The sequence below is a fragment of the Nycticebus coucang genome, chromosome 14 (assembly GCF_027406575.1).
Source record: "Nycticebus coucang isolate mNycCou1 chromosome 14, mNycCou1.pri, whole genome shotgun sequence".
Lineage (NCBI taxonomy): Eukaryota > Metazoa > Chordata > Mammalia > Primates > Lorisidae > Nycticebus > Nycticebus coucang.
In genome coordinates, this window is record NC_069793.1 from 99598320 (window position 1) to 99612935 (window position 14616).

Consider the following 14616-nt stretch of genomic DNA (forward strand, 5'->3'; position numbering starts at 1 on the left):
CCACTGCAATGAGCTAGCCCCAGTTCTTGTTAATTTGTGATGTCTACCTGTTAGTAACTTCGCCATAAACCTAAGATGTAATTTCCTGCTTATTTTGGTAAAAAAAAAGTTTTGTTTTTTTTTTGCTGTTTAGGTAAAATTTTTAATAAGAGTTTCAAATTTTTTACAAATGTCATCACTTTAATGTTTGGCAGCTTGGATTTCTTTCAGTGGGAAGACATTGGGAAAACTTAACATATAATATTTATTTTAGTAAATTATTTTGCCCAAAGAGACCTATAGAGAAGCCTCGGGGCAATAGAGGCAATCTAGATTAAGCAGCTGAGCTTGAAATTAATTCAAGAATTAATTCAGAATTTAATAAGGAAATTTTTCAAATAATTTCAAATTAATAATTGAAATTATTAATGTAAGTCCTAGTTTTGCAGGGCAAGTGGGAGTTGGTGGAAGGACTACTATTTTACAATGTCTAATTATATTTAAACAAAGTTAGAATTTTATGGATTTAAAACACCTCTACATAACCTCACATTTCTTCTGTGAATTTTAAGCACTCCTGTACATGTATAAATATACACATTGTATAAATGTAAATGTACTTAGTATAAATGTAAATGTACTCTGAATGAAGGCAAAACATATTTACATTTACAAACTTAGACTTGCCTTGTCTTTCTCTACTCTAAGAAGAAACAGGGTCATGTGCTGGAAACATCATGAACTGCAGAGTCTAAATCCTATTTTAGATCTAGATTACTACATTATCAGCTACATACTTTTTGTTTATAACTCTGCTGTGTCCCAAAATAAACCCAAGGTAGACCCAACTTATGTAACTCTGAAAGCATTTTAACTTGGTATCTCATTCCCCCTCTTTAGACCTTAGTTTTCTCATCTGTAAAAATGAGGATACTAACATCTACCTTAATCTAAATATAATCCTCTCTAATATCTTCTCTGGTCTTTAGATAGAGTTTTGTTATTCCTTTTTCTGTGTCACTATTCATAACAATTTTTTTTTCTACAGATATTTACTTAGTGCTGAACTCAGTAAAGACGGGGAAATAGTATAAATGGGAAAATGAAAAACAGTTTCTACCCCTTGGACTTCACAATCAAATCTAATTGGAGATATATATATATATATATCTACCAAACAAATATTAATACAGAGTTATGCTAAGCAATTAAAAAAAAAAAGAATAAAGTGTTGTAAAGAAATGTGGATAGGAGATGTAAGATAGATGTGTCAACAGAAAAAGCCTTCCTGAGAAAATGGCAATGAAATTTAAGAGAATTTAATAAAGATGTTAGGTACTGTCATGTGTTTTTGAACATTTACCCAATTGAATTGAAATTATTTCAATTTCATGCCATCTCTACTTTGATGCACAAAAGCTCTGTGTTGACACAGGCCCTTACCATTCTATCCAGTAGAAGGTAACAGTGGTGATTCACAGACTAAAGGTGAGGCTGGGAGTGGTGACTTGTGCTTAGCTCAGTCTGGAGGAGAGGGTACTTCCTCACCGCATACAAAGTCCTCAGCTTAGAAACAGCCGTGGTACTCCACAGAACCATTTCCCCCAGCATGTTGCAGCAATAGCCGTATCCTGCTCATTTCCAGCCAGCCAGAGAGGGCTACTCTGCTTCTGTCAAATTGCAATTGCTGAGAAATTCTATGCCATTTCTGACATCTTTTGGGGGTTGAATTCCCATCAAAATCCTTTCCTTTTTCTGAAATCATACTATCTCAAAGAAGTGCTAATCAGTACTCTGTCCCACACAATTTAGATCAGTTAAAAGAGAGAGTGTCTCTCTATGCCTTGAACTGCTGGGCTCAAGCTATCCTCCTGCATCAGCCTCCCAAGTAGCTACAATGGCAGGTGCATTCCTGCCCCTGGCCAGATCAGTCCCACCTGCTTTACCTCATGCATTGCCAGAACTGCTAGCCCTCTTCTGACTTATCAACACATTGTCCCATTTCGTGCTCCATCAGGCAGCCCCTCCTCTCTGTTAGCTCAGTCCTCTCCCTGCCCTTACCCTACCATCATGTCACCAGCATGGTTTGACTGTTTGTGCCAACATACTCTACAGGGTGACAAAATTGTAATGATCAGTACGTAGGATGGTAAACAAATGTCCTCTTCGTCTACGTGGTCTTGATATGGCAGTAGATAGGCATTCACCTTTGTAAGAAGGGGCATAGACATAAACCACTCCCTCATTAGCTCCCAAATTCCTATTGTTTCTGATATCAAAGGTAGAAGAGCCATCTCTCCAGCACAGCACAAACCATAAGCTCCTATTCTGAAAAGGGCTGTCCCAATAAGGATTTTATTTAAGCCTGTTTGTAGATGAGCTGTTTCTATGGGACATTCTGATCAAAGGACTAAGGACATCAGTTACCCACAATGGTGAGAGACTGGGAATGAGGATAATGAAAGGACTCTCGTTTTCAAAAACAACAGTAAAAAGGGAGGGGCAAGATTAAAAGAGATTAGGAGATAGTATCTAGAGAAAAGTGATACCTACTTCCCCATGTCACCTAAAGCTGAGCTCAAAGCAAACATTTCCGTAAGTAAATTTTATGGCAGAGGACTACAGCAGAGCCTCCATACTTGACCAGCTCCCTGTACTGACCACCTCTTTAAGATGACCTGATTTTCACAGACCAGACATGCACCACATGTACATATCAGTACAGCAGGCCAAGTTCCTTATGTGGGCCACCTCCTTATGTTGACCAGTTTGTTACACTCCCTTGTGTGGTCAACTTACAGAGGTTCTACTGTATTTAAATGAAGGGTACAGATAGTATGTAATTTTTAGAGATTCAGAGTGTTAGCTTTCACAGTATTTTTTTTATTTCTAAAATTAATTTAATATTTATGAAATTTATGTGTCATCAATAAGTGTGCAAAATTATTTCTATATCTTTAGGCTTGCTACTTATTCACTACATGGACATATATAATGAGCAAACTTGTTAGAAATTTTTTTTTTTTTTTTTTTTTTGGTTTTTGGCCGGGGCTAGGTTTGAACCTGCCACCTCCGGCATATGGGACCGGCGCCCTACTCCTTGAGCCACAGGTGCCACCCGCTTGTTAGAAATTTTTTAATAATTTCTCCATCACCAGATTTCTGAACTTCTTGGCCTATTTGTTATGACTTATTTCTTACCATCTTTCCATCACCGCCTTTTCTATAGGCCGTACTGAGCTACCTACAGGTCAGGGAAAATGTTCTTTTCATCCCTCCACATCTTCTGAAGTACTGTGTCCTCTGCTTAGAATGAGACTCCCTTACCTCTACAGCCTTTCTTTAAAGGTAGCTGATTACTATTATAAGCATTCATTATTCTGAAAACATCTTCCATGGTTCCTAACTCCCCCCAGCCTTCTTTATTCCATAACTGTTCTCCATTGCCCTTACTATGTCATATCAAATCTTCTGGTGAACTATAATTCCTCATGTACAAGTCTGTGTTCTCTCTAGCTTGCCAAGTCTTTGAATTCAATGACCCTGTCCTTCTATCATTGTTCATGCTGGAATTCATTTTATGAGGCCTGCCACATAGTAACAACTCAGTATTTGTTGAATGAATGAATAAATCCAAGTAGCAAAGGCAGTTTTTGAACCCCCAGCTTTGCCTTCCAGCTCAGTGTTCTTTCTGGTATATCAAAATGCCTCTGCCAGATAAATATTATAAACCTGATATATCATAACTATGTATACAATTATTAATAAGAATATAAGAAAAAAGAGACTGATGATACTATCTTCATAGTTACATCATGTAAGTAAACAGTAAATAGTGTATTAAAGATTTTCATTTTGACTTGTCATTTACATGTGATGTCATTACAAATAACCACCACAAATTTAGGAGAAATGTATACATTCATCAGCAAACACATGACAACAAATGTCCGTATGTACCTCTTTTGTCAGTTTATACACCAATTGGTGAAGAAGGGGTGTACAGTCAACTCTTAGAGTATAATTGCCTGAAAGACACAAAGAATATTATTTCATATTTCTCAATACAATTCCCTCTATGTTTACCTCTTAACTTTATTTTCTAATTTTAGTGTGTTTGTTTGTTTTTTTCAGCTTTTGGCCAGGGCTGGGTTTGAACCCACCACCTCCGGTATATGGGGTCAGCGCCCTACTCCTTTGAGCCACAGGCACCACCCTATTTTCTAAATTTAAACAAGAGATAATTGTCCTCAAATCGCAGGCAGTATTCTCATGGAATAAAACAGGGTGGAAATCATTCCTCAGGAGGAAGACAGGCTGAAGCACATATTTTGGACAGAAGAAGGTCTAGGTGGACTTTGGTTGTTAAGCAGCACCTTCCACAGAAATTATAGGAGTCATCTTTGTGGCAGCATTTCTTAGGGGGATTTGGCCAAGGAAATGGTAAGGCTGCAGCATTCATTTCTTATTTTTTTAATTCAACTCAATAACATATGTAGTGTATCAAGACATTAGACAACAGCATGTCAGTCTCAGCAAGTCTGCTCCAACAGGCATCTAAAGTAAGGACGATGCAATAAAAATCGAGAGACGTGAATCTTATCTGTCGGATCCAAAAGGAAGTTTTTAGTTTGTGTTTACTACAAATTTGTTATGATAAATAACAGGAAATATTTCTGTATAAAATTTTCTATAGAAATATTGTAGCCAAATTCCTTTAATATCTACATAAAAAAAAAACGTGGTTAATACTAGAGTTTTAAGTAGTAATCTAATAAAGGAAAATGGTAAATACCACATCCACCAAGAAAATTAGGACCAATAGCTTAGTCATGAATCCTATTGATGGATTCATATGAATAATTATTTTCTTTGTGGTAAAAGTGGAAAATGAAGGTGTTATTAAGGTTATCTCTTCAGAAAAGCTCTCATACAAGTAAATAATGTATTAATGATTTTGTTTTGACTCGTTATTCATGAGTCAACTATGTTCTGTCACCTGCTAAAAGTAAGACCACAAATTAGGGAAGGTTATTAACAAGTTCAAATTTCTAGGCTTAAAGGGTGATATACTGCTCAGCAATAAATAAAAATTATCTGAAATAAAACTTACCTTCTATAGATGAATCTGAGTTGATATAAGCAATGCTTCTCTCCTGGAGTGTTTTGGCATTCTCCTATTTTTGAAGCAAAGTTGTTACTTAATTCATATTTACAATTGTGAAAATGTAAATAAGATAAGCAAGTTAATTTTATGAAAGAGTAGTTTACAAATACCTTTACGAATTAAACACCTATGCCTGCCTCTGAGCATGATTTCTGAGAAAATACTGATTATCGATTGACTGACAACATTAATGCAATTAAAACAAGAATGAAGAACATTATGAATTAGTAGCTACTGTTTATAGCAATAGTAGACATCCCTAAAGAAAAAAAATATTTTTAAAGAACGGTTCCTTGATTCTCTGCATCAGAATATGCAGGGCTATGGCTCTAGGCTTCTGGAACTCTACCCTAGATCTTCTGAATCAGAATTGCTCAAAGTAAGGACCAGAAGTCAATTATTTCCTAATAAGTAACACTGGCAACTAATTATTACATACTTAAAATTTGAGATCCACTGAGAGTGAATATGCATAAATGAAAAAGTTATATTTTTCACTTTTTTCTATATTTATAAATATAGATATAGATGTGGATATAGATATATACGTAGAGAAATTAAAGAATTAAAAAAGGGTGGGGGAAAGGAAGAGCAGACAGAGGGAAGGAGGGGGGGTGGGGTCTCGGTGTACGACACACCTTTTGGGGGCAAGGCACAAGTGTAAAAGAGAGGGACTTTACCTAGCAAATGCTATCAGTGTAACATTTGTACCCTCAAAGAATCCCCAACAATTAAAAAAAAAATAAATAAATCTTAAAAAAAAAAATGAATGAAAAAAGGAGAAGTCAGAAAAAGTTAGAGGGAGAAAAGGAAGGATAGTTAAGACAAAAATAAGACTCTCACACACTCACGCGCACACACTACGCAGAGGCAAGAAAGATAAAATAGAGGAAGACCAGTGTAGTCACACACAGGGGAACTGATGGAGTCTTTCACCTCTCTCAGGGGTCCTCAAACTACGGCCCACGGGCCACATGTGGCGGTATGATTGTATTTGTTCCCGTTTTGTTTCTTTACTTCAAAATAAGATATGTGCAGTGTGCAAAGGAATTTGTTCAGTTTTGTTTTTTTCTTAAACTTTAATCTGGCCCTCCAATAGTCTGAGGGACAGTGAACTGGCTCCCTGTTTAAAAAGTTTGAGGACCCCTGCTAGCTAATTACCTTACGAGACCATCTTATAGTAAACTTATTTAAAGCTGCGTATAGTTATGGCACAAATAAAAACTATCAACTCTTTACACTTGCCTGCATAGTCCAGATGATAGCTGCCTCCGTTATAAATATAAAACCAGAGTTTCCATTATAATAGGTTTACAGTAGATATAAAAATTATTTCTTATGTGTATTTAAAGGAGAGAAGTATGCTGCTGAATATGACCAAGAATCTGGTACAAAACTGGAAAGAATATTAAAATTGTCTTTTAAGGCACAGGTATACAAGTTAAACCAAAGTATATTTATCATTTTGTATCTTAGATTTCTTTTACCTTTAACCTGCTGAAATTAAAAAAAAGACACATCTATTTATGTATCACAAGAAATTATATATTTCTAAAGTAAATGACCTTCAACGAATATAGAAGCAGGAAAAAAAAGTGACCTAAAAGTGAAATTTGATTCAACTAAATTAATATTCTACTTTCAAAATGCATATTCATAATATAACTGTAGTAATAAAAATTTGCAATATAAATGGAATCAAAATTAACATACACAAATCAGGAGCATTTCTATATACTAATAACAGCCAAACTCAAAATCAAATCAAGAACTCAATACTATTTAAAATAGCTATATAAAATAAAATAAAATAAAATACTCAGGAATACACTTAACCAAGGAGGTAAAACATCTCTACAAAAAGAACTACAAAACACTGGTGACAAATTGTTTGACACGGATGGAAAAGCATTTCATGCCATGGATTGGAAGAATCAATATGTAAAAATGTTCTTATTGTCCAAAATGATTTACAGGTTCAATATTATGCCCATCAAAATACCAACATAATGGGCGGTGCCTATGGCTCAAAAGGGTAGGGCGCCAGCCCCATATGCCAGAGGTGGTGGGTTCAAGCCTAGCCCTGGCCAAAAAAAAAAAAAAAAAAAAAAATACCAAGATCATTTTTTACAGAATTTGAAAAAAATCCTAAATTTCATATGGCATTTGAAAAGGCCCAAATAGCCAAAGAAAACCTAAGCAAAAAGAATAAATCTGAAGGCATCACATTATCTGACTTCAAATTATACTACAAGGCTATAGTAACCGACACAGTATGGTCCTGGTATAAAAGTAGATACATAGATCAATGAAACAGAATGGAGAACCCAGACATAAAACCATATACCTACAAACAACTGATTAGAAAGTAACTGGAAAACCATGTGCACAAGAATGAAACTGGATCCCTATCTCTCGCCATACACAAAATTTAACTCAAGATGGATTAAAGAATTATATGTAAGACCTGACACTATAGAAATTCTAGAAGAAAATTTCAGGAAAACTCTTCTGGATATTGGCCAAGGCAAAGAATTTATGACTGAGCTCCAAAAGCAATACAACAAAAACAAAAGTAAATAAACTTAATTAAACCAAAAAGATTCTATACTGCAAAAGAAAAAAATCAACACAATCTACAAAATATGAGAAAATATTCACAAACTGTGCAACAAACAAAGGACTAATGTCAGAATCTACAAGAAACTCAAATCAGCAGGAAATACCAAATAACGTGATCAGAAAAGGTGGGCAAAAGACACAAACATTTTTTTTTTTTTGCAGTTTTTGGCCAGGGCTGGATTTGAACCCACCACCTCCGGCATATGGGGCCGGTGCCTTACTCCATTGAGCCACAGGCACCACCCGAGACACAAACATTTTTTAAAAGATGATATAAAAATGAAAATGAAAATACAAAAAAATGCTCATTATCACTATTATCATGGAAATACAAATTATTAAAATAAAATAATGAGATACTGCCTTATCCATGTCAGAATTATTATTATAAAATGAAAAAGGCACAAAAAAAAAGCAGCAAATGTTGGCTTATATGAGATGAAAAGGGAATGCTTATTCACTGTTGTTGCAAATGCAAATTTGGAAATGGAGATTTCTCAAAGAACTGAAAGTAGACCTACTATTTGATTCAGCAGTCCCAGTACTGGGTATCTACCCAAAGGAAAAGAAGTCATTGTGTCAAAAAGACACGTGCACTGGTGTGTTTATTGTAGCACAATTCACAATTACAAAGATATGGAATCAATCTAAGTGTCCATCAACTGGTAAGTGGATAAAGAAAATGTGATGTGCGCCTGTAGTCCCAGCTACTCAGGAGGCTGAGGCAAGAGAATCGCTTAAGCCCAGGAGTTGGAGGTTGCTGTGAGCTGTGTGACGCCACGGCACTCTACCGAGGGCCATAAAGTGAGACTCTGTCTCTACAAAAAAAAGAGAAAATGTGATGCATGCATATGGATGTATATTTACATACTCAGTACAAGTGAGCCATAAAAAAGGAATGAAATAACATTTCTTGCAACAACTTGGATGGAATTGCAACAACTTGGATGGAATTGGAAACCATTATCCTAAGTGGAATATTAGGTATCTCAGGAATGGAAAAACAAATACCACTTGTACTTACTTATGAAAGGGAGTTGAGGGCGGCGCCTGTGGCTCAGTGAGTAGGGTGCCGGCCCCATATGCCGAGGGTGGCGGGTTCAAACCCAGCCCCAAACTGCAACAACAACAAAAAATAGCCGGGCGTTGTGGCGACCCCATATGCCGAGGGTGGTGGGTTCAAACCCAGCCCCTGTCAAACTGCAACAACAAAAAAAAATAGCCGGGCGTTGTGGCGGGTGCCTGTAGTCCCAGCTGCTCAGGAGGCTGAGGCAAGAGAATCGCGTAAGCCCAAGAGGTGGAGGTTGCTGTGAGCCGTGTGACACCACAGCACTCTACCCGAGGGCGGTACAGTGAGACTCTGTCTCTACAAAAAAAAAAGGAAAAGAAAGGGAGTTGAATGAGGTGTATATGATCACACAGAGTGTAGCACAAGAGATTTTTGAAACTTGAGATCAGGAAGGCTGGGAGGAGGATGAGGCATCAGGTACAATGTATACTACTCAGGTGAGGGTACACCAAAAGCTCTAACTTCATGACTTTACAATTCATCCACGTAACAAAAAAACCACTTGCATCCCTCAAATCCATTGAAATTAAAAGCAGCACAGGGGCACAACTACAAGAGGGACTCTACCTAAGAAACGCAAACAATGTAACCTAATCGTTTATGCACTTGAAATTTAAAATAAAAAAAAATAAAAATAACAACAACAAAGGACAAGTGATACCAGACAAGCATCTCTGTGTGTAATTTTTTACCATTCCCCCATATTTACTTAATTCCTATTATTTGTACTATAGTATTTTAAAATAGCGTAAGACTGTGTCCCCAATTCCCAGGCCACAGACTGGGAACAAAGATTAATCTGTACTTACAACTACTCCCCATCACCACCCGAGCTCCACCTCCCGTCAGATTCACAGGTATCAGATTCTCACAGGAGCATGAACACTACTGTAAACTGCACATTGGTTGGAGGGATCTAGGTTGGGAGCTGCTCCTTATAAGAATCTAATGCCTGGTGATCCGAGGTGGAGGTGTAATGCAGTTGAATCATCTCCAACCCCCGCCCTCAACATCTAATCAAAGAAAAACTATCCTCCATGAAATTCATTCCTGGGGCCAAAAAGGTGCCACTGATATAAAAGGAACTGAGTCAGGGGTGGCGCCTGTGGCTCAGTCAGTAGGGCGCCGGCCCCATATCCTGAGGGTGGCGGGTTCAAACCCGGCCCGGGCCAAACTGCAACAACAAAAAAATAGCCGGGCATTGTGGCGGGCGCCTGTAGTCCCAGCTACTCGGGAGGCTGAGGCAAGAGAATCGCTTAAGCCCAGGAGTTGGAGGTTGCTGTGAGCTGGGTGAGGCCACGGCACTCTACCGAGGGCAATAAAGTGAGACTCTGTCTCTACAAAAAAAAAAAAAAAAGGAACTGAGTCAGAAGGAAGCTTTGTTTTTTTCTTTTTTTTTTGAGACACAGTCACCCTCGGTAGTGGTGTCATAGCTCACAGCAACCTCAAACTCTTGGGCTCAAACTCTCTTGCCTCAGCCTTCAGAGTAGCTGGGTCTACAGGTACCCGACATAACGCTTGGCTGTTTTTAGAGATGAGGTCTCACACTTTCTAAGGCTAATCTGGAACTCCTGAGCTCAGGCAATCCACCTGCCTTGGCCTCTCAGAGTGCTAGGATGAAAAGCATTTTTGAAATTAAACACAATGGCATGTCAGTATGCCATATATATATCTTTTTCTTTTCGAGATAGAGCCTCAAGCTGTCCCGCTGGGTAGAGTGCCGTGGCTTCACAGCTCACAGCAACCTCCAACTCCTGGGCTTATGTGATTGTCTTGCCTCAGCCTCTCAAGTAGCTGGGACCACAGGCGCCCGCCACAACGCCTGGCTATTTTTTGGTTGCAGCCATCATTGTTGTTTGGCGGGCCCAGGCTGGATTCGAACCCGCCAGCTCAGGTGTATGTGGCTGGTGCCTTAGCCGCTTGAGCCATAGGCCCCGAGCCTAGTATGCCATATTTTAAAACAACTCAATAAAACCTGGATTTATCAGTAATAAAAAGTAACAGCAGTGGAGAGGAAGGAAGTAGTTACATAGTATACTGACCTGTATAAAATGTATGAGTTTACCTATAAGTTTAAGAACTTAGAAATTACTCAACAGACAGGCTAAAGGCAAAAGATGAAAGAAAAAGGGCCTAGGAGAGACATTTAAAGAAGAACTAGGAACAATCAATCATATCTGAAGGAAAAGAAAAATCACCTCAGGGAGAGGCAAGATGGCTGACTGGAACCAACTTTCCACAGAGGCTCCCGTCCAGAAGGAGAGTTGATGGACAGAAGCTTGTCAAGTAAGCTGATGGTTTGGAGCTGAGCCAAGAGAGATACTGAAGAGGGCACATCACCCCTGCTGAGGTGAGCTGCGACCCCAAGCAAATAACCAATAGCTACAAAACACATCTCCAAGTGGATGGGAAACCCCTCCCCCATGAGAACAGCTCACAATGTACTTTCTACAAAGTGAGCAGAGTTCAGATGCCCTCCTATTTTATCCCATGGGAGAGACCTGCTAAAAACTAGAACTCCTTCCCCAGAGAGAACCCACTTGTGTGCCTTGGCATTCTCCAACTAAACATATACTCTGCCTGCAGTTCTGATCTCCCAGCACTCCCCTCTGCTACCACCTCAAAGTCTGGAAGCCTGTCCCCCGGAGTCCAGACTTCTGGGCAATTTCCAGAGAGGTACGGGCAAGGCGAGGGCTGCTACAAGTCTGTGCTGACTCCACACGCAAATGCACCAGGGGTTTGCGCCTGCCAGTGTCATAGGTAGATCAATGTCTCTGCCACGAGCCAGCATGGGGAGCTGAAGCCTGACTACCTCAAGTGCTCAAAGGAAGCTGGAGAGTGTCACTCAGCAATTGGATTTAACAAACACCTACAGCCCTGCCCTGGGCTGATACTGCTGCCACTTATAATCTTGCAGAATTTGTGTTTCTGTCCTGGCTGTGTTTTACCATGGGCCAGGCGAGATTTGAGTTCACAGAAGTTGTGACTCGGCACACCCTGTGCCACCGCCGCCATGCAAATTCTCATGGAGCTGGCATCTCTGTCTCCGCTGCACTCTCGGTTGGGCCACGTGATTAGAGATCAAAAAGGGTTCTCAGTTCCTGCACCGCCCTGGCTGATGCCACTGCCTTGACCCCTCTTGTCCCGGCTATGCTTCACTGGGGATCAGGTGCATCTTGTACTCACAAAAGCAACAATTCTAAATCAACTCTGCCTTGGGAGTTTGCAGCCTCTGTGCAGGCGTATTCTAGTCTGAGTCCCCTCCAAGCCCTGCCAGGGCAGGAATCACCTCAGGCATACCCTTTGCTCATGGGGCCTGCATCTTACCTTACAGGATAAATGTAGACTCAGGGTGAAGGGATAGTTAGCTATAATTCAGGCAAATGGAAATCAGAAAAAAGCAGGTGTTGCAATTTTAATCGCAGATACAACAGGCTTTAAACCAACAAAAGTAAGGAAAGATAAGAATAGTCACTTCATATTTCTTAAGGAAACACTCAAGATGATGAGATTTCAATTATTAACCTTTACGCACCCAACCAGAATGCTCCTCAATTTATAAGAGAGACCCTAACAGACATGAGCAACTTGATTTCCTTTAGCACCATAATAGTCAGAGATTTTAACACCCCTTTGGCAGTGTTGGACAGATCCTCCAATAAGAAACTAAACAAAGAAGTTTTAGACTTAAAATTAACCATTCAGCAACTGGATTTAACAAATACCTACAGAACATTTCATCCTACAAAACTGAATAAACATTCTTCTCATCAGCCTATGGAACATCCTCCAAAATTGATCACATCTTAGGTCACAAGTCTAACCTCAGAATAGAAATTATTCCTTGTATCTTCTCAGACCATCATGGAATAAAAGTTGAACTCAGTAACAACAGAAATCAGCATACTGACACAAAGACATGGAAAATAAATAACCTTATGCTGAATGACAGCTGGATCATAGAGGAGATTAAAAAGGAAATTACCAAAGTTTGGGAATAAAACAATAATAAAGACATGAATTACCAGAACCTGTGGGATACTGCAAAGGCAGTCCTAAGAGGAAAATGTATAGCATTGCAAGCCTTCCTCAAGAGAAAGGAAAGAGAGGAAGTTAACAACTTAATGGGACATCTCAAGCAACAGGAAAAGGAAGAACATTCCAACCCCAAACCCAGTAGAAAAAAGAAAGAACCAAAATTAGAGAATTAAATGAAATTGAAAACAAAAGAATTATACAACAGATCAAAAAATCAAAAAGTTGGTTTTTTGAAAAGTCAATAAAATAGATAAACCTTTGGCTAATCTAACCAGAAATAAGAGTTAAATCTCTAATTTCATGAATCAGAAATGACAAAGATGAACTAACAACAGACTCCTCAGAAATTCAAAAAACCCTTAATGAATATTACAAAAACCTCTATTCTGATTAATATGAAAATCTGAAGGAAAAAGGCCAATACTTGGAAGCATACCACCTTCCTAGACTTAGCCAGAAAGAAGTGGAAATGCTGAACAGGACTGTATCAAGTTCTGAAATAGCATCAACTATACAAAATCTCCCCAAAAAGAAAAATCTGGGACCAGATGGCTTCACAACAGAATTCTATGAAACCTTTAAAGAGGAACTAGTACCTATATTATTTAACCTTTTCCAAAACATAGAAAAAGAGGGAATACTTCCCAACACATTCTATGAAGCAAATATCACCTTGATCCTCAAACCAGAGAAAGACCCAACAAGAAAAGAAAATTATAGACCAATATCTCTAATGAATATTGATGCAAAAATATTCAATAAGATCCTAGCAAACAGATTCCAGCAACATATCAAACAAATTATACACTACGACCAAGTGGGTTTTATCCCAGGGTCTCAAGGTTGGTTCAATATACATAAGTCTATAAATATAATTAATCACATAACAAAATAAAAAACAAAAGCCATGATTCTCTCAATTAATGCAGAAAAAGCTTTTGATAATATCCAGCATCCTTTCATGATCAGAACACTTAAGAAATTTAGTATAGAAGGGACATTTCTTAAACTGATAGATGCCATCTACAGCAAACCCACAGCCAATATCGTATTGAATGGAGTAAAATTGAAAACATTTCCACTCAGATCAGGAACCAGGCAAGGCTGCCCATTGTCTCCACTGCTTTTTAGCATTGTAATATAAGTCTTAGCCTTATAAATTAGGGAAGAAAAGGTGATATAGGGTATCCTAGGGATAGGATAGGGAGAGGAGATCAAACTTTCACTCTTCACAGATGACATGATTGTATACCTAGAAAACCCCAGAGACTCAACTATAAAACTCTTAGAAGTGATCAAGGAATACAGCAGCGTCTCAGGATATAAAATCAATACTCACAAATCAGTAGCATTTATATATACTAACAATAGTCAAGGGGAAAAAATAATCAAGGAAGGACCCTAATTCCCTTTACAATAGTGCCAAAGTAGATGAAATATCTGGGAGTGTACTTAACAAAGGACATAAAAGATTTCTATAAAGAGAACTATGAAACTCTGAGAAAAGAAATAGCTGAAGATATCAACAAATGGAAAAACATACCATGTTCATGGCTGGGAAGAATCAACATTGTTAAAATGTCTATACTACCTAAAGCAATCTACAGATTTAATGTGATCCCTATTAAAGCATCTCTGCCATACTTTAAAGATCTGGAAAAATTAGTACTTCGTTTTATATGAAAACAGAAACAACCTCTAGTAGCCAAGACATTACTCAGAAATAAAAACAAATCAGGAG

General features: G+C 38.3%; 1 protein-coding gene across 2 annotated transcripts in view; it reads right to left on the reverse strand.

Annotated features, from left to right (window-relative positions):
- NAALAD2 (N-acetylated alpha-linked acidic dipeptidase 2) overlaps positions 1–14616 on the reverse strand; it is a 68004-nt gene that overhangs the window by 22633 nt on the left and 30755 nt on the right. For both annotated transcript variants that reach the window (XM_053562175.1, XM_053562177.1), the window contains 2 exons: positions 5093–5156; positions 3940–4007 (listed from right to left, as the gene is read on the reverse strand). In XM_053562175.1, coding sequence (XP_053418150.1) covers positions 3940–4007; positions 5093–5156 — 132 coding nt within the window. The remainder of the gene's footprint in view (positions 1–3939; positions 4008–5092; positions 5157–14616) is intronic.